The sequence below is a fragment of the Chlorocebus sabaeus genome, chromosome 28 (assembly GCF_047675955.1).
Source record: "Chlorocebus sabaeus isolate Y175 chromosome 28, mChlSab1.0.hap1, whole genome shotgun sequence".
Classification (NCBI taxonomy): Eukaryota; Metazoa; Chordata; class Mammalia; order Primates; family Cercopithecidae; genus Chlorocebus; species Chlorocebus sabaeus.
In genome coordinates, this window is record NC_132931.1 from 9693740 (window position 1) to 9718431 (window position 24692).

At 56.3% G+C, this 24692-nt stretch overlaps 3 protein-coding genes across 32 annotated transcripts in view; 1 reads left to right on the forward strand and 2 right to left on the reverse strand.

Annotated features, from left to right (window-relative positions):
* Nucleotides 1-4812, forward strand: part of POR (cytochrome p450 oxidoreductase) — a 74662-nt gene extending 69850 nt beyond the window's left edge. For all 3 annotated transcript variants that reach the window (XM_008018368.3, XM_073012694.1, XM_037990474.2), the window contains exons 8-16: nt 159-257; nt 1525-1641; nt 1742-1860; nt 2765-2946; nt 3044-3193; nt 3546-3816; nt 3889-4034; nt 4127-4209; nt 4300-4812. In XM_008018368.3, coding sequence (XP_008016559.2) covers nt 159-257; nt 1525-1641; nt 1742-1860; nt 2765-2946; nt 3044-3193; nt 3546-3816; nt 3889-4034; nt 4127-4209; nt 4300-4444 — 1312 coding nt within the window. In that variant the 3' untranslated portion in view covers nt 4445-4812. The remainder of the gene's footprint in view (nt 1-158; nt 258-1524; nt 1642-1741; nt 1861-2764; nt 2947-3043; nt 3194-3545; nt 3817-3888; nt 4035-4126; nt 4210-4299) is intronic.
* Nucleotides 4813-4940: 128 nt separating this feature from the next.
* On the reverse strand, nt 4941-12457 carry TMEM120A (transmembrane protein 120A). Its single transcript, XM_008018378.3, has 12 exons — nt 12294-12457; nt 10279-10397; nt 9984-10100; nt 7052-7111; nt 6351-6446; nt 6184-6273; nt 6015-6080; nt 5867-5928; nt 5665-5757; nt 5487-5551; nt 5313-5381; nt 4941-5241 (listed from the first exon to the last, which is right to left on the reverse strand). Exons 1-12 carry the CDS (start codon nt 12372-12374, stop codon nt 5128-5130), a joined length of 1032 nt encoding a protein of 343 aa, XP_008016569.1. The 5' UTR covers nt 12375-12457; the 3' UTR covers nt 4941-5127.
* Nucleotides 12458-14106: 1649 nt separating this feature from the next.
* The window catches only part of STYXL1 (serine/threonine/tyrosine interacting like 1), a 54147-nt gene continuing 43561 nt past the window's right edge, over nt 14107-24692 (reverse strand). For 24 of the 28 annotated variants that reach the window (XM_037990482.2, XM_037990483.2, XM_008018388.3 and 21 more), the window contains 3 exons: nt 23089-23186; nt 19908-20020; nt 14107-14370 (listed from right to left, as the gene is read on the reverse strand). In XM_037990482.2, coding sequence (XP_037846410.1) covers nt 14239-14370; nt 19908-20020; nt 23089-23186 — 343 coding nt within the window. In that variant the 3' untranslated portion in view covers nt 14107-14238. Of the gene's footprint in view, nt 14371-19907; nt 20021-22745; nt 23013-23088; nt 23187-24692 lie in introns of those variants that run through there. The other 4 variants (XM_073012697.1, XM_073012696.1, XM_073012695.1 and 1 more) reach the window with 2 other exon arrangements.

Consider the following 24692-nt stretch of genomic DNA (forward strand, 5'->3'; position numbering starts at 1 on the left):
CTCCTTGCGCATCTGCAGCAGGGGCTCCCCTGCCTCCTGTCGTATGTACCTGGGCCCTTGTCCCGAAGGCCATGCGCCGTCTCCCCTGTAGTCCAACCCCTCCCTCTCAGGACTGACCCTGCTGCTTCCCGGCCTCACCCTCGGTCTCCCTCTTCCAGCATTCGCCAGTACGAGCTTGTGGTCCACACTGACATAGACGCGGCCAAGGTGTACGTGGGGGAGATGGGCCGGCTGAAGAGCTACGAGAACCAGAAGCCGTGAGTGGAGGGAATGTGGCTTGGGGCAGACAGCTCTATGGCCGCTGGTGCATCCCAGACTCAGTCTGCCGTGTATCCCCATATCCCCGCAGGGCCCTTCTCACCAGACCCCATGCCACGAGTGGGCGTGAGTGTCCCTACACAGGGAGGGCATGAGGCCCAGAGCCAAGAGGGGAACTGCCCAGGAGCCAGGCAGCTGCTCCATGCCCTGACACAGTGCCTGTCCAGGGCCCGGCCCCAGAAGACTGGCACTTGCCCAGTTTGTACTGAGCTCACTTAGCCACCTTACTCTACACTGCCCAGGGCAGCAGGAGCGTCCCACTTCTCAACAAGGACACAGCGCACTGGGCTCTGTGGCTAGGATCCTCTTTGGCAGCTGGGCTCATTTTCTTAGAATCTGTCTCCGTAGATAGACTTGGGGAAAACCTAGCGTTCCTCTCTGCGCCCTTGATGACCCCAGGTGCTGCCCAGATTCCTGCCTGAGCCACCCAGGGAAGTCCTTGCCACTGCATCCAATACCAGCTGCCCTGCTTTCTGTAGGCCTGCCCCAGCCTGGCTGGAGCAAGAAGCCCCGCATTTCAGTGGCTTTCCAGAGTGCAGGTTTCTCTCTCGTCCACAGTGTAGTCCAGGATGTATGGGGGTGGGGAAGCTGTGCCCCTCATTTGGAGACCCAGCCACCTTCCAGCCTGTGGCACCGTCAGCTTGGGTCTCACAGTTCTTTTAAGGGCCAGCCTCAGTTTCTACATTTGGAAACGGAGACACTGATGACCCAGCTCTGCCCACGTGGTGGGACCGTAGAGAGAACTGCATTGGGGCCAGGCGCGGTGGCTCACACATGTAATCCCAGCACTTTGGGAGGCCAAGGCAGGTTACTTGAGGTCAAGAGTTCGATACTAGCCTGGCCAACATGGTGAAACCACATCTCTAGTAAAAATATAAAAATTAGCCGGGCGTGGTGGCGCACGCCTTTAATTCCAGCTGCTCAGGAGGCTTAGGCAGGAGAATTGCTTGAACCTGGGAGGTGGAGGTTGCAGTGAGCCGAGATCACGCCACTGTACTCCAGCCTGGGTGGCAGAGCGAAACTCAGTCTCAAAAAGAAAGAGAACTGCATTGAATCGGGCTGGGAGAGCCCTTGATGTAACTGGTGAGATTTCCTCGTGGAGATCTCTGAGATTCCCTGTGCTTTGTGCAACCAGAAGGGTCCTTGGGGACAGAGACTTAGATCCAAGCCCTGGCAGCTCACTGCGCTTCTCTCCTCCCCACCCAGCCCCTTCGATGCCAAGAATCCATTCCTGGCTGCAGTCACCACCAACCGGAAGCTGAACCAGGGGACCGAGCGCCACCTCATGCACCTGGAATTGGACATCTCAGACTCCAAAATCAGGTACCAGCTGCCGCCGTCACCCCCTGAACCCTCACTCTGTGCCTCCTGACCCGGGGCGGGGCCGGCCTTCCGCCCTGCCGAGCCTGGCGTCTCCCTCCAGGTATGAATCTGGGGACCACGTGGCTGTGTACCCGGCCAACGACTCTGCCCTCGTCAACCAGCTGGGCAAAATCCTGGGTGCCGACCTGGATGTCGTCATGTCCCTGAACAACCTGGATGGTGAGTGCCACAGTCAGGGCGCCCTGCCGGGCCCAGGCAGCTGCAGGATTGGGCCTGTAGGAAGGCCCTGGGTTGAGCTTCTGCTTAGGCCTGAAGCCCGGGTACCTGCGCGGCCCTTGCATGGAGACTCCACGGTTACAGGATCCCAAGCAAATGGGAGGCAGAGTGGCCGTAGGTCAGGCCCTCTCTTGGGGTTCCCCCTACCCCGTCACTGTCATAGCCTTTAAGGGAGTGAGGTGCTGAGGCCTGGAGGCAGAGGCAGCCCCGGCTCCCCCATGGCCACTGCGTCCTGCTGGGAAGGAAGGCCCTGGGGCTGCTCGCACCTTCTCACCAAAGTCAGGAGTCAGCAGCCCTCCCAGCTCCCCAAGGGTGCTCCATGGTGCCAAGGGGCAGTAGCCATTGCACGGGGCAGCCTGGGCCTGGTGGGGCTGCCCAGCCTGAGCCTCCCGCTGTGAAGCCCCCGCAACCCACTGGTCACCGACCTGGGCCCAGACCGTCTCCACCCACCCCTGCTAGCCGGTCCTCAGCCGCCGCGCCAGGGCTGCCCTTACTATCGGGTTCCACAACCCGCCTGTGAGGGAGCGGCAGGAAAAGGGGCGGCGCCGTGTCACACCGTGTTGTGTGCGGGGAAAGCACAGCGGGTGCGTTAGTGTGCAGTGGGGGTGGGCGCCCCGCACCTCCCCTAGAAGAGTCCTGCCTCTGATGAGGACTTCCTCTCTGGCTGGAGGCCCCAGACTTGGCCCCAGGGCCAGGGAGGCATCAGAGAGCACAGGCCTTGTTTCCAGCACCAGCTGGGGCGCCTGTTCCCGCAGAGCTGGCCCGAGGCGTCAACCCCTCTCGCAGCAGCCACCCATCCCCAGGAGGCGGCCGCGTAGCCCAAATCCTGCCTGTGCCTTTCCCGCAGAGGAGTCCAACAAGAAGCACCCATTCCCGTGCCCCACGTCCTACCGCACCGCCCTCACCTACTACCTGGACATCACCAACCCTCCGCGCACCAACGTGCTGTACGAGCTGGCGCAGTACGCCTCGGAGCCCTCGGAGCAGGAGCTGCTGCGCAAGATGGCCTCCTCCTCCGGCGAGGGCAAGGTGCGCCGCCTGGGCTCCGCGATCTCCGCCCGTAACCCCGCCGTTCTCCGAGCTCCATGGGCTCCAATCAGCCCCGTCTCACCCCCGTGTCTCCTAGGAGCTGTACCTGAGCTGGGTGGTGGAGGCCCGGAGGCACATCCTGGCCATCCTGCAGGACTGCCCGTCCCTGCGGCCCCCCATTGACCACCTGTGTGAGCTGCTGCCGCGCCTGCAGGCCCGCTACTACTCCATCGCCTCATCCTCCAAGGTGAGGGCTGGCCCTGCCCTGCCAGCCACACGCTGGAGGCGCAGCCCTGCTGTCAGCACAGGAGCTCCGAGATCCAAGCCCTGAGCCCCAGTTCCACACTCAGCGCAGCTCCAAATGCCTCTCCAGGCTGTGGACTCAGTGGGGCTGGTTTGTGAGATTCCCAGTATCTGTCCAGCCCCGGTCCCCACAGCCAGTCCGGGAAGCCGCTGGGGATGGGGCCTCTGAGCTTTGGGTGCCAGGTGGGCTGGAAGAGGCCCTGGGTGGGTGGGGATGGCCTGCAGAACGGGACTCGGGGCCGGGGCTGGGCAGGGGCCTCGGCTTGGCGGCGGAGCTCACACGGCCCTCCCCACAGGTCCATCCCAACTCTGTACACATCTGTGCGGTGGTTGTGGAGTACGAGACCAAGGCCGGCCGCATCAACAAGGGCGTGGCCACCAACTGGCTGCGGGCCAAGGAGCCTGCTGGGGAGAACGGCGGCCGCGCGCTGGTGCCCATGTTCGTGCGCAAGTCCCAGTTCCGCCTGCCCTTCAAGGCCACCACGCCTGTCATCATGGTGGGCCCCGGTACCGGGGTGGCCCCCTTCATAGGCTTCATCCAGGAGCGGGCCTGGCTGCGACAGCAGGGTGAGCGAGGGCCCGCGGGGGAGGGGGGTGACGACTGGGAACCTCACGCTCACCCCGGCCCCTGCCACGCAGGCAAGGAGGTGGGGGAGACGCTGCTGTACTATGGCTGCCGCCGCTCAGATGAGGACTACCTGTACCGGGAGGAGCTGGCGCAGTTCCACAGGGACGGCGCGCTCACCCAGCTCAACGTGGCCTTCTCCCGGGAGCAGTCCCACAAGGTGAGACGGGCGAGCACCCATGAAGCCAGGGATGGGGCTGGCAGGGCCTCAGCTGCTGTGCCTTCCCCTCACGGCACCACCCTTGGCCTCAGGTCTATGTCCAGCACCTGCTAAAGCGGGACCGAGAGCACCTGTGGAAGCTGATTGAAGGTGGCGCCCACATCTATGTCTGCGGGTGAGTGGGGTCACTGGAGTAGGGGTGGGGAGGACAAGGCCCTGCCTACCGCAGTTGGCCCAGCCCCCAGCACCCCCTCTTCCTGCCCAGGGATGCACGGAACATGGCCAGGGACGTGCAGAACACCTTCTACGACATCGTGGCTGAGCTCGGGGCCATGGAGCACGCCCAGGCCGTGGACTATGTCAAGAAGCTGATGACCAAGGGCCGCTACTCCCTGGACGTGTGGAGCTAGGGCCTCGCCTGCCCTGCCCACCCCGCAGACTCCTGCCTGTAATCACTCTCCTGGCTCTCTCCTGCAGTCTCCTGGGTGGGTTTGACTTGGCCTTGGCACAGGCACAGGTCCAGTGACAGAGACTCCTCCGGGGCCTGGGGTGCACCCTCCTGAGCTCCCCAGGCCAGGCGAGGGCCTCCGGCAGCACAGCCCAGGGCCTGCACGGGGGCACCGGGCTCCATGCCTTGGGAGGCCTCTGGCCCTTGGTGGCCGCACAGAAGGGCTCTTTCTCTCAGCTGAGCTGGGCCCAGTCCCTCCATGTGATTTCCAATGAGTGTAAATAATTTTAAATAACCTCTGGCCCTTGGAATAAAGTTCTGTTTTCTGTATTTGCCTGGTATTGTGTGAGTAGATCTGGAGCTTCCACCTGGATCAACTTAACTCAGACCCAGGAACCCATGTGGTGGGGCCGCCAAGCCCTGCCCTCCCCCCAGAGAACACACATGCTCAGGCCACCTCTGGGCCTCTCTTTATTGAGGGCACTGGGCCCAGGTCTTCCTTCAGGGCCCACAGAGCCCATAAAACCCAAGGGAGAATAGCAGAGACCCCCTGATACACACACACACTCGAGGGGTGCCTCCCATCCCCTCCCACAACACGTGGGACACAGAAGCCCCTCTGGGCTGGCAGCGGAAGGCCCAGCCTCAATCCTTCTTGCTTCCATGCCACTGACTGTGAAACTTCTGGTGCACAACCCTCAGGGTGGTGAAGAAATTGCCGAGGAAGAGGAGGAGGAAGGGGAAGCCGCACATAAGCACCTGCGGGGGGAAGAGGGTGAGGGCTGGGCCTGGGCCTGGCCCATCTGTCCTCTCCAGGGACCCCAGCTCACCTGCCACTCCTTGCACTGAGGGTCCCGGGCCAGGTTGAACAACGTCAGTGCGTTAAAAAGCTGCCAGAACTGAGCAGGGAGGAGGCTTTTTACTCAGAAAACCCAGCCCCTGCTCGAGCCCAAAGCCGGTGCAGAGGATGGACATACAGGCAGGGACACAGAGGCACGACTTACGTGTCCAAAGAAAAGAAAAGGCAGCAGGAAGGTGAGGCCCCGCCACATCCAGGACTGGAAGCCCTCTGCGGGGAGGAAGGTCAGGGCACAGGACGGCCAGGGACAGGGGACGCCACCACTCAGACCCGGGACGGGAGGAAAGGAGAGTGTCCAGATGCCAGGGCCACGCCCGACTCACCCACAGTGAGGTCCATGGTGTGCCGCTCGCCCAGTGCCCGCAGGCGGTAGAGGCAGCCACTCTGGTAGTAGTACTGGAGAAACTGCACAAAGCCTGGGCCGGGCGGAGGGCAGAAGAGCGGGGCTGAGCCCAGGGGGGTTCCCTGCCCCCACCCCCACCACGGGTGCCCCCAGGCCTCAGCACGGACATCTGGGACACTCACTCTGGTACATGGAAAAGGACAGGAATTGGTTCCGGAATTTCTGGTACATGAGACCATCGGGCCTAAGATAGAAAGTGAAGGGCAATGTGGGGACTCTTGGGGACGCCGTGTGTCCCCTCCCTGCCCCTGCTGAGGCCCAGCCACTCACCACGTCAGCATGACTCCTGACAGGAAGGTGGACACATAGTGATGGAACACCCACCAGCCTTTGATCCTGGAGCAGAGAACGATCATCACCCCCAGGGCCTGTTCCTGCTTCCCAGAGGGTCCCGGCGCCCCATTCCATGCTCCCCTCCCTCAGGGCCCGCCCTGCTCACCGGGAGCCGTTGTTGATGAGGATGCTTTCCCGGATGGTCAGGGTGCAGTAGTACCAGACCAGCAGGAAGTTGAAGGTAGCATCTGTCACCCTGCGGAGGGAGGGGACCGAGGGTTGGTACCACAGCGCCTGGGGATGGGCAGGGCCTCGGCAGGGCAGGACACCCACCTGGAGTTGAGCAGGAAACGGCAGGTGAAGGAGATGAGGATGAGGATGATGGTGAGGTAGAGCTTGAACTTCTCATACTCGTCCTTGTAGGCAAACCTGGGGGGCACAGGCTGGTGAGACGGGTGGGGTGCTGGTGGGGCCCATGCATGCCCCCACCCTGGGAGGGCAGCTGAGCCAAGGGAAGTCAGGTGGAGGGGAAGGCCGTGTCGGGGGGTGGAGGGGAAGCCCAGGTGGTGGGGTGGAGGGGAAGCCTGGGTGAGGGGGTGGAAAAGGCCGGGTGAGGGAGTGCAGGGGAAGCCTGGTGACACAGTGGAGGGGAAGCCTGGTGACACAGTGGAGGGGAAGCCTGGTGACACAGTGGAGGGGAAGGCAGGGTGGTGGGGTGGAGGGGAAGGCCGGGTGGTGGGGTGGAGGGGAAGGCCGGGTGAGGGGGTGGAGGGGAAGGCCGGGTGAGGGGGTGGAGGGGAAAGCCGGGTGAGGGGGTGGAGGGGAAGCCTGGTGACGCGGTGGAGGGGAAGGCTGGGTGAGGGGGTGGAGGGGAAGGCCGGGTGAGGGGGTGGAGGGGAAGGCTGGGTGAGGGGGTGGAGGGGAAGGCCGGGTGAGGGGGTGGAGGGGAAGCCTGGTGACACGGTGGAGGGGAAGGCCGGCTGAGGGGGTGGAGGGGAAGGCCGGGTCGGCGGGTGGAGGCCCAGCCTGATTACTTAGCCTGCTTGCTCAGGAGCGTGACGTTGACGTTCCCCAGAACCAGGCTCAGGTACAATCTAGGGAAGGGGGTGGCAGGGTGAGGAGAAGTCCGAGTGACAGAGAAGCCACTGATACTCAGCCAAGCCTGCCAGGTCAGAGCCTGGGCCACCGCCACCCCCCCTCACCCGCTGCTTTCCGCATGGCCTTGGCATCAGGTTCTGACCTTGGGGGCTGCAGACCCACTCCCCGCCATGCTCAGCCTTCCTCGCCGCCTGCTCTGGAATCCTGACCCCTGGGGAAACAGCGTCCCCTGTCTCCGCGGTCTTGCCTGAAACTCCCCCACCTCAGGGCCCCAAGAGAACCCGGCTCTCCCTCCTCGCTGAGGGCCGTCCCCATGTCCCCAATTGCTCCTCTGTGCGATGGCTACCACCTACCCCCCAGCTCCCTGCCACCTCCCCTCCAGAATCTTCAGTACTGGGTTCCACTTCAGTGACCCACACACCTGGCCACATCTGGGACAACCTCCCAAACCAGAACAGAAGCTTGGAGCTCCGACTGTGGGCTGACCCCCCAAGTGCCCGGCCTGCCGGGGCGTTTCTCCCCACCACAACCCCCCCCATCCCTCAGAGGCCTCCACGCTCTCCAGTCCCAGATCTCATCGGAGCCGGCCGAGTCCCCAGGCCACCCGCCAATTCCACCACTTTCTTGCCAATCCCCTTAATGTCCAGCCTCCACACCCACCAACTGAGATCATCTTGCCCTTCTCTGCCAGAGATACTCCAAGAGGTGACAGCAAAGTCGGTCACTTTCTCAGCACCTGCCCCAGATGCATGGGTTCTTGTTCACACTCATGCCGGACAGAGGCTCAGCGTGGTTACGCCATTCGCCCCAGGCCACAAAGAGCTTCTGCGGCAGCCATGCTTCTCCCTCTACAGAGTGCTCCCGGCACAGTGCTCCCCACTCAGGCCAGCTCCAGCCTCCACTGCCAACCCACCAGGCTGCGGATGTGTCCCCACTCGGCTCCCCATCTGGTTCCCAGCACTGGCCTCTCCACATCCCCTCCCCCAAACCCTCCATCCTGTCTCCTCCCACCCCAGGCCCCACCTGCAACATCTCAGAGAAGATAGCCCGGCTCCTGCTCTGTGGGGTCACTGTACTGGGAGCACTCTTCACCCTCATCTCTGTACCCTCCATCCTCCACTAGCCCTTCTCGCTCTCCCAGGGCTTCCCTCCATCACCTCTTCTGGCTCTTTCCCCTCCCGGCCCCTTTTCAGCAGGTGGATGTGCTTGCGTCTTCCCAGGGGCAAAGGAACCCTGCACCCAGGCAGCAGCTGCCCCTCAGCCCGGTGCTAATTTCCAGTTCCTAGTTACTAATTCTCTCCCTCCACTCACAGCCACGCTCTAAAAAGTCTCCCAGAGGGCTGGGCGCGGTGGCTCACGCCTGTAATCCCAGCACTTTGGGAGGCTAAGGTGGGTGGATCATGAGGTCAGGAGATTGAGACCAGCCTGCTCAACATGGTGAAACCCCGTCTCTACTAAAAACACAAAAATGAGCCGGGTGTGGTGGTGGGCGCCTGTAATCCCAGCTACTCAGGAGCCTGAGGCAGGAGAATCCCTTGAACCAGGGAGGCAGAGGTTGAGCTGAGATCGTGCCACTGCACTCCAGCCTGGCGATAGAGCGAGACTCTGTCTCAAAAAAAAAAAAAAAAAAGTCTCCTAAACCTGGCTGTCTCTCTTCCTTGGCTCTTCTGTCATCCCCAAGATCAACGTCCACCCTGTTCCATCAAATGGTTCTCGCCAAGGTGACCCAACTTCCAGGATGCGCGTCCCCTTCCTTATCACAGGGCTGACCCCGAGGCTACTGACACTCCTTTCTCCCTGCCTTCTGGGCCACACCTTCTCCCAGCTATCTTCCTGCCTGCAGCCTCTGCTGGGATTTTTCGCTCGGCGGAGGGTTTTGCCCTGTCCGTCCTCCTGAGTGACAGCAGCTGGCCTTTCCAAGCGCACGTTCCACCCCTCCCTCTCCCCTGCCAACTGGGCTCAAGGCAAGTGCTGCAGCCCAGCAAAGCCTCTGGCCTCTTGGCTCCCTCTCAGCTCCCGCCCCAAGCTCTGGCCACTACAGTTCTGCTCATGGCCTTTGTGTCTACCTGCTGCTACCTCTCGCCCTCAGCCCATGTGTCTGCCTCACTCTTTTTATTTATTTACTTATTTATTTTTTAAGACAAAATCTCACTCTGTCACCCAGGCCGGAGTGCAGTGGCGCAGTCTCGGCTCGTTGCATCCTCTGCCTCCCAGGCTCAAGCGATTCTCCTGCCTCAGCCTCCTGAGTAGCTGGGATTACAGGCGTGCGCCACCACGTCCAGCTAATTTTTGTTTTCAGTAGAGATGGGTTTTACCATGTTGCCCAGGCGGGTCTTGAACTCCCAACCTCAAGCAATCTGCCTTGGCTTCCCAAAAAAGTGCTGGGATTACAGGCATGAGCCACCGTGCCCAGCCTATTTTCTCTTTTTAAATAAATAGAGAGAAAGGGTCTCAGTATGTCACCCAGGCTGGTCTTGAACTCCTGAGTTCAAGTGATCCTTCCACCTCCATCTCTGAGTGCCGAGATTACAGGTGAGAGCCACCACGCCTGGCCCACTCTCTTTATTCTCTAAGATTCAATCCACCCATCCCCTGATCCAGGAAGCCTTCTGTGACCTCCTGGACTGGGTCAGGCATCCCTCACTGTGCCACCTCATTCCCCATGCTACGAAGCACCTATCACGTTAAATGTCACCCTCAGCTGGTTGTCTCCCCTAAAGTCAGCACTGGGCCTCACTGCTCAGCCTGCACTGGGCCCAGGGAACATTTGCTGACTATAATGAGCAAGAGGGGGCAGCACCCGGCTTCAGGCCTCCCCCCACGGTAGTGGCTGTGAACTGAGCTGGGGGTGGGCAGTGGGGGCCTCACCCATTCTTCTTGGGCAAATAGGCCTCCATGTCAAAGAATAGGCCTTGGCGCTCTTTCATCTGGTTCTCCAGCTCCTGAGCGGCCCCCTCGGCCTCTGCTGGGAGGGAGGGTTTGCATCTGCGGGCGAGGCCAGAAAGAGTCAGGGTAGGAGGACTCCTAAATGTCCTCCCTGACTCCCACAGGGGCAGAAGGGCAAACACGGCCCAGAGAGGGGAGGAGCGGTGCCCAGGGTCTCACAGCGCCAGCCCTCCCACCCCACATTCAGCCCATGGCAGGTGGGATAGCGGCTCCTAACTTCTTCAGGGTGAGGGCCAGTTCCTGGAGCCGCTTCTTCTGCCGCGTGATGGAGCTGGTGCAATTGTTCTGAAGTTTCGTCAGCTCCTCCAGCTTCAGGCGGTATAGCCGATGGGTCTCCTGGGGACCGGAAGGGAGAAGGCTCAGGCCAGTTGGGGAGCCACTGAGCCAGAGCCTGCAGGCAGGACGTGGGGCTCAGGCTCCCCCAGGGCTGCTGGCAGGGTCTCACTCAGAGGGAAAGGAGGAAGCACTGCGCCTGCCTGGGGATGAGGTGGCTGTCTCCCCAAGGCAGGCGAGGACCTGGGTGTCCACCTGTGAGCCCAGAGACCCCCACGGCACCCCTCCCCGAGAAACAGACTAGATGTTTTTGCTTTTTTTTTTGGTTTGAGACAGTCTCGTTCTGTCGCCCAGGCTGGAGTGTAGTGGCATGATCTCGGCTCACTGTAACCTCCGCCTCCTGGGTTCAAACCATTCTTCTGCCTCAGCCTCCCAAGTAAGCTAGGATTACAGGTGCACGCCATCATGCCTGGCTAATTTTTGTATTTTTAGTAGAGACAGGGTTTCACCATGTTGGCCAGGCTGGTCTTGAACTCCTGACCTCAGGTGATCTGCCTGCCTTGGCCTCCCAAAGTGCTGGGATTACAGGCATGAGCCACCAGGCCCGGCCAAGGTTTTCTAGTCTCAGCCCATCTGCTAGTTGTCCCCACCCTACAAGGACAGGCTCTCTTTCTCCTACCTTGAGTCTGGAGCTTAGGCCCCAGGGCCCCCTTCTGGACCAAGCGGGCTGCCCAGAGCCAGCCCTCTGTCCTCTCAGCTCCTCCTGCCTATCCAGCCTTCCAGTTCAGGCGGAGCTGAGGTTCTCAGGCATTCCTGACATCTTCTGCCCAAGTTAAAGGTCATCAGATTTCAGCCCTAGAGCCTCCTGCTCTAAGGCCAGCCCCCCTCACCTTTGGCCCAAGGCTTCCCCGAGCACTTTGCCCTGGTAGGTGAGTCTCAAGAAGGCGCAGCCTAGAGGTGGGGCAAGTGGCAGTGTGAGTCAAGCAGGGGCTGTGGCCAGGACAGCGGGGGCCAGGCGGGGAGGCTGGGTCTGCTCGGTCTCTGGGGAGAAGTACCAATGGCTGGGGGCTTGGCAGGACCAGGGGCAGCTGGGTTTCAATACCGACAGGAAGGGGTTGGAACCAGTCCAGGAGAGGCAAAGGCCTAACCAAGCCATCAGCTGGCGGGGGCTCTACTCCGTCTGGATCTTGTTTCTCATGCCCAGGAGGGGTCACCACGCCCCCTCGGACCCCAGCACGTGCCACTTCTGCCCACCCACAGCCACCGCCCTCTTCCCTGCCTGGATGAGGCCAGCAGCCTCCTCCTCCCTGGCCTCTGGACAGAACAGCCACGGTGGCCCCGAGGGAGCTGTCCAGACAATTCCTCCCGTAGCTTTCCACTGGCCTCGGAGGGACTCCGATCTCTGCCAGGCCAGGGCGTCCCTACAGGGCCTGGCCCCGCCCACCCCTCCCCTAGCTCTCCTTGATGCAGCCACATGGGCCTGTCAAGTCCCCTCTTTCCTTCTAAAGGCCTCAGCGGTGCGCGCTGTCCCTCCGCCTGGGGCGCGCCCCCATCCAGGCCGAGGACTCCCCCTAAACGCTGCTCCCCCGACCCGGGCTGCCTCTCGAGCGCTGCCCGCTGCGCGTTTGCTGAGTGGCTGACCCAAGATTGGGCCCGCCCGTGTATGACTCAGACGGCCGCTCTCTCCTGGGAGAGGACGGGGTCTGGGTCTGGGCCCCTTTCCAAGGCCCTCATTGGAAGCGAGGTCTCCAGCGCAATGGGGTCCCACCGGGGTTCCCGGACACTGGAGGAGGCGGCGGTGGACACCAGGACCCGGGGCCTCGCCCCCCTAGGCAGTGATGACAGGGCCCCGACCCCTGACCCTTAGCTCCCCGCTGCCTGACCCAGGGCTGCCCGACCCTTGACCCTGAGTCAGTGAAACGCGGCTCGGGGCCACGGGGCGTCCGCAGCGGCGCTAACCTGGATGTTCTGGAAGTCCTGCTGTAGATCCTCCCAGTCCCGCAGGCAGTCACCCAGCGGACCCGGGGGCGGGGGCTGCATGGCTGCAGAGCCAGGAGCCAGGAGCGGAGGACAGCGCAGCAACCCCGGCCAGCCCGAGGCTCCTACGCCGCCGCCCCCGTCCGCTTCCGGGCTCGCGCCGCCACAGACACCAATGGGGAAAGGCCACGCCCCCCATCCCAGCCAATCCGAGGCAGGGGCGGGGAAGGGGCGGGGCCATATGCAAGGGCGGTTGCTAGCCCCGGGACTCGCGGCCTGGACCCGGACTGGGATGGCTGCAGCCCCCGGACCCGGACTGCACTGACTGTGCCAGCGGCGTGGTGCAGCCAGCAGGGCTCTGACCCGTCATGCTGAGAGCAAACCAAGGTCCAGGGAGGTGACACCTGCCTGCAACACTTTCGTCCTTGGGAAGCTGAGCCTCTTTGGGGAAGGGAGTTAGAGCTGCTTCTCTCGCTTGGATTTTTACAGGGGCCTCCTTTCTCCCTGCCTCACCTCCACTGTCCCTTCTCGCGGCCACCAGACTGCGCCTCCCAAAACACAAGTCTGATTCCCTATCATGTTCATGCTTAAAACTTTCCAGCGGCTGTGTCCTGCCTACCAGGAGGTCCATAATCAGAGCTCTGCAGCTATCCCTGGCTCTGTCCCAACTCAAACCCTGAGGAAAGCCAGGGCTGCGTGGAAAGTTGTTCCCCCTCTGGCAAAACCCCCTCCATCCCTCCGCAGAGCGCGCTAGGTGGTGGGACGGCATTCACCTCTCTGTTCCCAGCCCCACCCACGTGGTGGCAGGGAATGGTTGCCGAATGGACTTGGGGAGGGCCCTGCATGGATGGACATCCTAATCCCCTACCAGTCCCCTAGTCTGTGCCTTCTCCTGATGCCCAGTTTGTTCTGTGGGTGCTGCCAGCTTTGGAGAAGCACATTCGGAAAACAACTTCCAACTGGGTGCTGAGGCCCACACCTGTAATCCCAGCACTTTGGAGAGGCTGAGGCTGGAGGATCACTTGAACCCAGGAGTTCGAGACTAGCCTAGGCAACAGAGCAAGATCCTGTTTCTACAAAAATAAAAATAAATTAGCCAGGTGTGATGGTGCATGCCTGCATTCCCAGCTACTTACTCAGGAAGCTGAGGTGGGAGGATCGCTTGAGCCCAGGGAAGTTGAGGCTGCAGTGAGCCATGATTGCACCACTGCACTCCAGCCTGAGAGACACAGCAAGACCGTGCCTCAAAAAAATAAATAAAAATAAAAATAAATTTAAAAAAAGGAAAGGGGATAAAAATAAAAGGAAAACTGTTAAGACCTTAGGAATTTCTAGAAACGTGGATAGGGAGATGGGGGAGGTGTGGTGAAACACAGCCAGGCAGAAATGAGTGGGGAGCAGGGAAAGAAAATCTGTTTCAAGAGGTGGATGGCAGGAAACACTGGGGATGAGGCAAGGGTGTGATCCCATTCCAGGAGCCTGGGGGCTAGACAAGGCTGGGCTTGGTATCTTTGGGGCTAGGGGACTGCCTATTGGTGGCTACTGTGACATCCTCTGTGAACCAACACAGGCAATCTCTGGGCGCCCCCAGGCAGCCTCCAAAGGGTCTAAGTCACCAGGGGGATGCAGGGCAGCTGCTCTAGCAGCCAGTTGCTCTTTCAGAGGCAGCCTCAGGGGTGCAGTTGGGATGGCCCAGGACACCTCAGGGATGCGGGTTCTCAGTGAGCCTGAGCGGGGCACACCTGCTAGGTGGCGTGAACAGGCGCTTGGGAAGAATCAGTACAGGAGGCTGACATGAGACTTTCAGGCAGCAAAGGCCTTCTCCTTCCAGACAAGCCTGGGTATACACACTGTGACCCTCCACCCACAAAATGCCCCCAAGCGAGGCTCTTCAGTACCCATCGCTTCGGAGAAGCCTCGGAGAAGATCAGTAGAGCGGATCCATGATGTTTGTGACAGAATCTCCAAGGACAGTCTTCTCCCATTCCAGCAGCTGACTCACCAATCCCCGATTTGGACACATGTTGTTTTTGCATTTCTTGACATAGGCCCAGGACCTCTATGAATACAAAGAGAGAAGGTGAACTTCAGGATTGGTCCTGGGCCCTTTCCACTAGGATCAGAGGCAGCTTTCGGAGACAAGAGGCACTTGCACAGTGCCAGTAACACGGCTTAAGGGCTGGACGCAGAAACAGGGCAGCCTGGCATGAATGCATCACTGCTGGGAGTCATGGGAGCTGGCTCTGCCTTGGGCAAGCCCCTCTGCTTCTAAATCTGGTGACAGAAATAATTCCTAATTCGAACAGCTCCTGGGAAGATTGAGACAACATACATGAAGCCACCTGTGGATGGCAAACACTATGCCAAGCCTAGCACAGTCTCAACAAAAGTTTGCATTGTGACTGGACTAATTAATGGAAAGAGGCAGAGAACTGTGGGCAAATTCTCTGAAGAAGGAAAATTCAAGCTGCCCTCCTCAGGCATCCACCTTAAAGTACAGGAAGGGTTGCTGCATGAAGGAGGGTGAGCACCTGGTCTCCCTCTGGATTGAGGACAAAGGAAAAAGGGAAAGGGAAAGGCAACAGTGGTGCCTGAAATTAGGAACAGAAGGAAATGGCCGGGTACAGTGGCTCACACCTGTAATCCCAGCACTTTGGGGGGCCAAGACGGGTGGATCACCTGAGGTCAGGAGTTCAAAACCAGCCTGGCCAATGTGGCAAAACCCTGTCTCTACTAAAAAAATACAAAAATTAGCCAGGTGTGGTGGCACATGCCTGTAATCCTAGCTACTTGGGTGGCTGAGTCAGGAAAATCGCTTGAACCTGGGAGGCAGAGGTTGCAGTGAGCCGAGATTGCGCCACTGCACTCCAGCCTGGGTGACAGAGCAAGACTCTGTCTCAAAAAAAGGGAAGGAAGTGATGTCAACCCAACAAAGGCCATATATGAGAAGCCCACAGCTAATATCACACTCAATGGTGAAAGATAAAGCTTTTCCTCTAAGATCAGGAATGAGGCAAGGGTGCCTGCTTTCGTCACTTCTGTTCAACATAGTACTAGAAGTCCTAGCCAGAACAATGAGGCAAGAAAAAGAAATAAAAGGCATCTACATTGGATAGGAAGAAGTAAACTTTCCTCTGGTTTGAAGATGACATTATTTCATATGTAGAAAACCCTAAAGATTACACACATACACACACACACACACACACACACACAGAGCTAATAAATTCAACAAGGTTGGCCGGGTGTGGTGGCTCAAGCCTGTAATCCCAGCACTTTGGGAGGCCGAGGTGGGCGGATCACGAGGTCAGGAGATCGAGACCATCCTGGCTAACACGGTGAAACCCCATCTCTACTAAAAATACAAAAAATTAGCCGGGCATGGTGGCTGGCACCTGTAGTCCCAGCTACTTGGGAGACTGAGGCAGGAGAATGGCGTGAACCCGGGAGGCAGAGTTTGCAGTGAGCTGAGATTATGCCACTGCACTCCAGCCTGGGTGACAAAGCAAGACTCCGTCTCAAAAAAAAAAAAAAAAAAAAAAAAAAGCAAAGTTGCAGGATACAAAACATGCAAAAATTAATTGCATGTCTATATACTAACAATAAACAATTCAAAAAGGAAATTAAAAAACAATTCCATTTACAGTAGCATCAAAAAGAATAAAATATTTAACCAGGGAGGCAAAAGGCTTGTACACTGAAAACTGCAAGAAATTAAAGACACAAACAAATGAAAAGACATCCTGTGTTCATGGGTTGGAATGCTTAGTATCATTAAGATGCCAATACTACTCAAAGCAATCCACAAGTTTAAGGCAATCCCTACCAAAATCCCAACAGCATTTTTTGTAGAAATAGAAAAATCCATCCTAAAATTCATATGGAATCTCAAGGGACTCCATAAAAAAAAATCTTTAAAAAGAACAAAGTTGTATGTCTCACACTTCCTGATTTCAAACCTTCTAAAACAAAGCTATAATAATCAAAACAGTATGGTATGGACATGAACACAAAGAGACTAATGGAATACAACAGCCAGCCTAGCATAGAAATAAACCCTTACAAATATGGTCAAGCAATTTTTTTTTTTTTTTTTTTTTTTGAGACTGAGTATCACTCTGTTGCCCAGGCTGGAGTTCAGTTGTGCAATCTCAGTTTACTGCAACCTCCGCCTCCTGGGTTCAAGTGATTCTTGTGCCTCAGCCTCCCAAGTAGCTGGGATTACAGGCATGTGCCACTAGGCCTGGCTCATTTTTGTATTTTTAGTAGAGACGAGGTTTTGCCATGTCAGCTAGGCTGGTCTCAAACTCCTCACCTCAGGTGATCCGCCCACCTCTGCCTCCCAAACTGCTGGGATTACAGGTGTGAGCCACTGCACCTGGTCTGTTAAGCAATTTTTGATAGTATGCCAAGACCATTCAATGGGGGAAAAGGACAGTCATTTCAACAAATGGTGCTAGGAAAACTAGATATCCCCATGCAAAAGAATGAAATTGAAAACAGGAAATCAATAGAGAAAATCAACAAAACCAAAAGCCACTTCTTTGAAAAGATCAATAAAATCGATACTTCCTCTAGCCAGGCTAACTCAAAGAGAAGACACAATTACTAATATCAGAAGTGAAAGAGGAAACATTGCTACAGATCCCACAGATATTAAGAGGAGAATAAAAGAATATTCATACCCACAAATGTGATTGATCAATTCCTTGAAAGACACAATCTGCCAAAACTCACACGAGAAGAAACAGACGATCTGAATAGGCCTACGTATATTAAAGAAATTGAGTAGTGGCGGGCGCCTGCAGTCCCAGCAGCTCAGCAGGCTGAGGCAGGAGAATGGCGTGAACCCGGGAGGCGGAGCTTGCAGTGAGCCGAGATCGTGCCACTGCACTCCAGCCTGGGTGACAGAGTGAGACTCCGTCTCAAAAAAAAATAAAGAAATAAAATAATAATAATAAATTGAATCAATAATTAGTAATCTTCCAAAACAGAAAGCACCTAGCCTAGATGGGTTTATTGGTGAATTCCACATATAATGGAATATTTATTATTCAGCCTTAAAAGGAAGGAACTTACATAAGGTACCTAGAGGACTCAAATTCACAGAGACAGAAAGTAGAATGGTGGTTCCCATGTGGTGATGAAGGGGGGAAAGTAAAGAGTTGCTGTTTCAGGTTTGCAAGATGGAAAAGTTTGGGAGATTAGTTGCACAATAATGTGAGTGTATTTAATGCTCCTAAGCTATACATTTTAAAATGGTTAAGATGGTAAATTTTTTGTTATATATATATGTGTGTGTGTGTGTATGATTTTTTTTTTTTTTTTTTTTTTTTTTTTTTGAGACAGAGTTTCGCTCTTGTCACCCAGTCTGGAGTGCAATGATATAATCCCAGCTCACTGCAGCCTCTGCCTCTCAGCTTCTAGCGATTCTCCTGCCTCAGCCTCCAGAGTAGCTGGGATTACAGGCATGCGCCACTGCGCCCAGCTAATTTTTATATTTTTAGTAGAGACGGGGTTTCACTATGTTGGCCAGGCTGGTCTCGAACTGCTGACCTCAGGTGATCTGCCTGCCTCGGCCTCCCACGGTGCTGGGATTACAGGCGTGAGCCACCGCGCCCGGCCTGTTATGTATATTTTAACCACAAAGTTTTTAAAAGTGGTGTGAGGGGTAGAGCTTGCAGTTATAAGGTTTACTATGTCCTCACTGGGTCAGAATAAGCCCTGAAGGAAGAATCATAAACCACACATCCCCCTTCTAGCCCACAAGGCATCTGCTGGGACTCTCACAGCAAATGCAGCAGGCAGGAGAGACACATGCTGTCCACCTCATTCTACCCACTGAAGGGACAGAAGGGTGAAGGGGTGTACTCAGGTCACATGTGGTAAGGGGCAATGCCCAGGTTGCAAGGCCAGCGTTCTCCCTGCCGCCTCAGGGCCCTGTTAAAAACCCAGACTCTCCAGCCGTGCTTTGGATTCCAGCTTTGCCATTTACAGCTCTGGGGCTTAAGGCAAAGTACCCGGCCTCTCCAGGCCTCCCACAAAATGGGGATAAAAGCAATAGCTATGCCACAGGTCATTGTGAAGGTGTTTTAACGACATATAAATACTTACCAGGCAGGTAGGAGTCAGTGTTAGTTATTATAGTGTCTCTGGAGTTTTGTTATTATTTGAAGGTCTTTAAAAGACAAAGGTACTCCTAGAAGTTTAAAGGCACTGAAATTGATTTTTTTTTTCTTTCTTGTTTGTTTGTTTGAGACAGCGTCTGGCTTTGTTGCCCAGGCTGGAGTGCAGTGGTATGATCACAGCCCACTGCAGCCTTCACCTCCCAGGATCAAGCCATTCTCCTATCTCAGCCTCCCAAGTAGCTGGAACTACAGGTGTGCAACACTGCACCCAGCTAAGTTTTGTATTTTTTGTAGAGACAGGATTTTGCCATGTTGCCCAAGCTGATCTCAAACTCCTGAGCTCAAGCGACCCACCCACCTCAGCCTCCCTAAGTGCTGAGATTATAGGTGTGAGTCACCATGCCCAGTCTGCTTCCACTTCTTTTGGGCACACACCCAGGAACAGAATTCCTGGAGATCCAAGACTCTTTCTAGGCCAGGCGCAGAGGCTCACGCCTGTAATCCCAGGAGGCAGTGGCAGGTGGATCACCTGAGGTCAGGAGTTCGAGACCAGCCTGGCCAACATGGCGAAACCCCGTCTCTACTAAAAATACAAAAATTAGCTGGGCGTGGTGACACACACCTGTAATCCCAGCTACTCAGGAGGCTGAGGCAGGAGAATTGCTTGAACCCAGGAGGCAGAGGTTGCAGTGGAGGTTCAAGAATCACTTGAACCCAGGAGGTGGAGATTGCACCACTGCACTCCAGCCTGGACAACAGAACTAGACTCCATCTCAAAAAAAAAAAAAAAAAAAAAAAAAAAAAAAGAGCCTTTCTAGCCTGCAACTTCACCTGCAAAGTGCATACACGGGTGACAACCAAACCCACTGGCTAATGGGTTTTATTCTTTGTCCCTCTCCTTCCCCCAAACACATCCCTGGGTAAATGTCAGGGCTTTGCAGGTCCTATCAAGCCCTCTGAGATCACGAACAGGCTGTGACAGGCGGGGCAGGCACCCGAAAAAGGCGCTATCTCAGAGTCAGGAGCCCCGAGATCTGCCTGGGTTTGCCACGATGGGTCCCTGCTTCCCTCTCCTCTCTGGACCCTGCGCCCAAGGCATAGGGAGATAGGCGGGGGTGGGTGGGCGCCTGTGCTGCAGCTCTGGGACTCCAAGCAGTTCTTCCTTGGGCAACACCAAACAAACACTGGTGGACAGACTGACAGCAGTGGGGGCCATGCCAAGGGGGCTGCAGGACAGCCTGACCTGGCCTGAGTCTCTGGGCCAGCCGTGCGTATCCAGCCTCAGGCCTCAAGCCTGCAACGCTGGGACCTTGCCCTTGGGTGACGTGGGCTGGGGGGCACCCTAGACTTGGAGTTATCTGGGATTCTTCCTCCCAAAGCAGTGCCAGGGCCCCACTCCTCCCAGGTCGCGCTCTGACCCACCTCCCAGGGGGTGGCATGTTGTGAGCCCGGCTCGGGGAGCGCATACCTGCAAGGTCTGCTCGTTACGATGCATGAGGTAGGCTATGATGGTGGCACAGCTGCGGCTGATACCTTGGGTGGAAAAGATCAGAACGACAGAGCCAAGGTGAAGGTGAACATCTGCAAAAAGAAGTGGGGGGTTGGGTCATGCCTGGCCCTCCTCCCTGTGGGCCTGGGTTGCTGTCAGACACTGGCCTCCATGGGCCCATGGTCCAAGCATGAGTTCAAGACCAGCCCACATGACCTCGGCAAGTCCCATGATTTCTCTGGGAGCCCATTTCATTGTCTAACAAGTGGGCATCCCTCAGTCCTGGCTGGAAGTTCCAGAAAATCATGCCTGGGCAACCAGCATCACCAGGCAAAGACCTTCTGAACTGCAGGCTTCTAGCACAGGAAGCTCTGCTACCGATGGGGCGGATGGGACCACCATCATTCCAAGAACAGTCAGGAACTGACAGAGCCAGGGTAGCCTGAGTGCCAATCCTGACTGCCACTCACTGGCCATGGGGCTTGGGGGCGAGTTACTTCCTTTCCTTTCCTTCCCCCCTCTGCTCTCTTCTCCTTTCGCCTCTCCTCTCCACTCCTCTCCTCTCCTCTCCTTTCCTTTCCTTCTTTCTTTGTTGAGACAGAGTTTCACTCTTGTTGCCCAGGCTGGAGTGCAATGGCACACTCTCAGTTCACTGCAACCTCCGCCTCCTGGGTTCAAGCGATTCTCCTGGCTTAGCCTTCCCGAGTAGCTGGGATTGCTACCACACCCAGCTAATTTTTTGTATTTTTAATAGAGATAAGGTTTCACCATGTTGTCCAGGCTGGTCTCCAACTCCGGACCTCAGATGATCTGCCTGCCTTGGCCTCTGAAAGTGCTGGGATTATAGGCACAAGCCACTGCACCCAACTTTTTTTTTTTTTTTTTAATATAGACATGCAGGCTCACTATGTTGTTCAGGCTGGTCTTGAACTCCTGACCTCGGGTGATCTGCCCACCTCATCCTCTCAAAGTACTGGAATTACAGGTAAGAACCACTGTGCCCAGCCTATTTTTATTTTTTATTTTTTAATTCTTTTTTTTGAGACGGAGTCTCGCTCTGTCACCCAGGCTGGAGTGCAGTGGCCGGATCTCGGCTCACAGCAAGCTCCGCCTCCCAGGTTCACGCCATTCTCCTGCCTTCGGCTCCCGAGTAGCTGGGACTACAGACGCCCGCCACCTCGCCCGGCTAGTTTTTTGTATTTTTTAGTAGAGACGGGGTTTCACCGTGTTAGCCAGGATGGTCTCGATCTCCTGACCTCGTGATCCGCCCGTCTCGGCCTCCCAAAGTGCTGGGATTACAGGCTTGAGCCACCGCGCCCGGCCTGCCTATTTTTATTTTATTTTAGAGACCAAGTCTTGCTCTGTTGCCCAGGCTGGAATGCAGTGATGTAATCACAGCTCACTGCCACCTTGAACTCGTGGGCTCAAGTAATCCTCCTGCCTTAGCCTTCAGGGTAGCTGGGACCACACGCATGCGCCACCATGTCTAGCTAACTTTTTTGTACAGATGGGGTCTCACAATGTTGCCCGGGCTGGAGGGTAAGTTACTTGAAGCCACAGTGTCCTTATCTGGAAAATGGGATCACAGTATACTACCTCCTCCATGCGGTTTGGTTCTGTTCTGTACTGAGCCCAGTGCCTGGCACAGAAATATCAGCTCTAATCACAGCACCCTTGAAGCTGTGAGTCCTGCCCAGGGAGAGGAAACCTAAGCTGGCACCCGAGGCTGGTCTGGCAACCCTCAGGACCTGAAGATTAGCATGCCAAGTGCAAAATCACAGACTGCCAGGGCTAAAGGAAGACACAGAGATGACGACGGCCACCTTCCTCACCATCTGAATAAAGGAACTGAGCGTGTAGTTTAATCCACTGACTGGCTCAGTGCTACCCAGGGAGGCAGGCTGGATGGGGGCCCTCTTTGGGCCACAGGGCTCTGACACCTCGAGGTGGGACACGTGGGAAGTCTCAGCCTCAGGCCCTAGTCGAGTGACATTTGACATCTGCTGGGCAAATAAAGGATGGTTGGGGCTGGGTGCGGTGGCTCACGCCTGTAATCCCACTACTTTAGGAGGCTGAGGCGGGTGGATTGCCTGAGCTCAGGAGTTCAAGACCAGTTTGGGCAGCGTGGCAAAATCCCATCTCTACTAAAACTACAAAAATTAGCTGGGTGCGGTGGTGCATGCCTGTAGTCCCAGCTACTCAGGAGGCTGAGGTGGGAGGATTGCTTGAGCCCAGGAGGTGGAGGTTGCAGTGAGCCAAGACTGTACCACTACACTCCAGCCTGGGTGAACAAGCCAGACCCTGTCTCAAAAAAATAAAATTTAAAATAAGGGATGGCTGAGCCAAAACGCCATGCTCCAGCCCCTGGTACAGTGGCTCAGGCCAGGAGCTGTTGGTGCTAGACAGGCAGGCACGGGGTGGGGACTCCAACCTGACTCAGCCCTGCTCTCTCTACACATCTTACTCTCCTCGGGCAATCTGGAGCCACAGGAACGAGTTAAAAATCCACTCGTGATGAATTAAGTAACTGGTGGGCACCACTTGGGTGTGGTGGCTCATGCCTATAATCCCAGCACCTTGAGAGGCTGAGGTAGGAGGATCGCTTGAGGCCAGGAGTTCAAGACCTGCCTGGGCAACATAGCAAGACCCCAACCCCACCAACCAACCAACAAACCAAAACAAAGAAAATCTTGGAAGTGAGAACTGAAAGAGCTTTGTAGTCTTCCTTCCGTTCCACCCACATCCCACAGACCAAGGATGAAGGCGGGGATGGAGAGAGACTTACCTCCTGGTCTCCAGAGCTCAGCCTAGAGCCTCTATGAGCATGTGTGCTTGTGGGTAGCCATCACCCTCATTTTACAACAAGCCCAGAAGGGCACAGCCATCTAGCCAGGGCCAGAGCCCAGGACGCTCAGCCCACAATCTTGGGCCCCACTGCCCTCAAGGTAAATACCACGGTTGCTCGTTTCACTGAGGGCTCCCGAGAAGTCGGACGTGTCCTGGAGCTTATCTCACCCAGGTGGGGCATATGCTGAGCTGGGCCCTTTCTCTCCAGAGCATGGGGAGTCGTGATCCAGAATAAGCCTGTGAAGGAGGCTCCACTGCCCCTCTGCTTCCCAGACACAGGCCAGCTGCTACCCGGCCAAGGAACGCTCCTTACCAATGAAGTGACACGTGCGGCGTAAGAAGGGGAGAATCTGGGCTTCTGGGGAATCTTCTATCTGGATGTGCAGAAGCCTGTCAGGATCGCCTGCAAAACTACATGGAAAGACCGCACAGGTCACCAGGTGGAATGCAGAATGCAAGCCGCCCCACTGTGGGGTTTTCATCGCAGCAGAAGGGCCACAGGGAGGACGCTGAGCTTGTGTAAGGCGGAATGTGCACGGGTAGCTCAACCTCTCCTGGAAAACAACATCCAGGCTGGGTGTGGTGGCTCATGGCTCTAAGCCCAGTAATTTGGGAGACAGAGATGGGAGGATCACATAGCCAGACCCTCGTCTTTTTTTTTTTTTTTTTTGAGACAGAGTCTCACTCTGTTGCCCAGGCTGTAGAACAGTGGCGTGATCTCAGCTCACTGCAACTTCTACCTTCCAGGTTCAACCGATTCTCCTGCCTCAGCCTCCCAAGTAGCTGGGATTGCAGGCATGTGCCACCACGCCCGGCTAATGTTTATATTTTTAGTAGAGACGGGGTTTCACCATTTTGGCCAGGCTGGTCATCAAACTCCCAGCCTCAGTTGATGTACCCGCCTTGGCCTCCCAAAGTGCTGGGATTACAGGTGTGAGCCACCACATCCAGCCAAAAAAAATTTTTTTAAAGTACCTGTCTTGGCCAGGCATGGTGGCTCACGCCTGTAATCCCAGCACTTTGGGAGGGCAAGGCAAGAGGATCGCTTGAGGCCAGGAGTTCCTGACAAGCCTGGGCAACATAGTGAGACCTTATCTCTACAAAAATAAAAAATTTAAAAAAAAAATTGTTAATACACCTAACTCACAGGGGTGCTGTGTAGACTGAGGAAAGTAATCTATTCAGGGCACTTAGCAATCTGCTTGGTGCATAGTACATGTCACATGGCTATTATGATGAGCCCAAAACATGGTACTCTCCTGGAATATGGTGCAATCATTAAATGAGGACAGGAAAGCACATTTAATGACCTTGGAGAATGAGCCCACTGTGTTAAATGCAGAGAGAGAGGTAAGAGGGATGGAGATGGTGGGGCTGCTGTTTTATCTGTTTTATTTTACTTCCTTTTTTGAGACAGAGTCTTGCTCTGTCGCCCAGGCTGGAGTGCAGTTGAGTGATCTCAGCTCACTGCAACCTCTGCCTCCTCAGTTCAGGCAATTCTTACACCTCAGCCTCCAGAGTAGCAGGATTACAGGCGCCTGCCACCATGCCCTGCTAATTGTTGTATTTTTAGTAGATATGGTTACTTGGGAAGCTGAGGTGGGAGGATTGCTTGAGCCTAGGTCAAGCTGAGCTGTGACCACACCACTGCACTCCAGCCTGGATCACAGAGTGAGACCCTGTCAAAAAAACAAAAACAAAAAAAATCAAAAAACACAAACAGGCCAGGCACAGTGACTCACGCCTGTAATCGCAGCACTTTGGGAGGCCGAGGTGGGCGGATCACCTGAGGTCAGGAGTTCGAGACCAGCCTGGCCAACGTGGCAAAACCCCATCTCTAGTAAAAAAATACAAAAATTAGCCAGACGTTGTGGCAGGCGCTTGTAATCCTAACTGCTTGGGAGGCTGAGGCAGGGA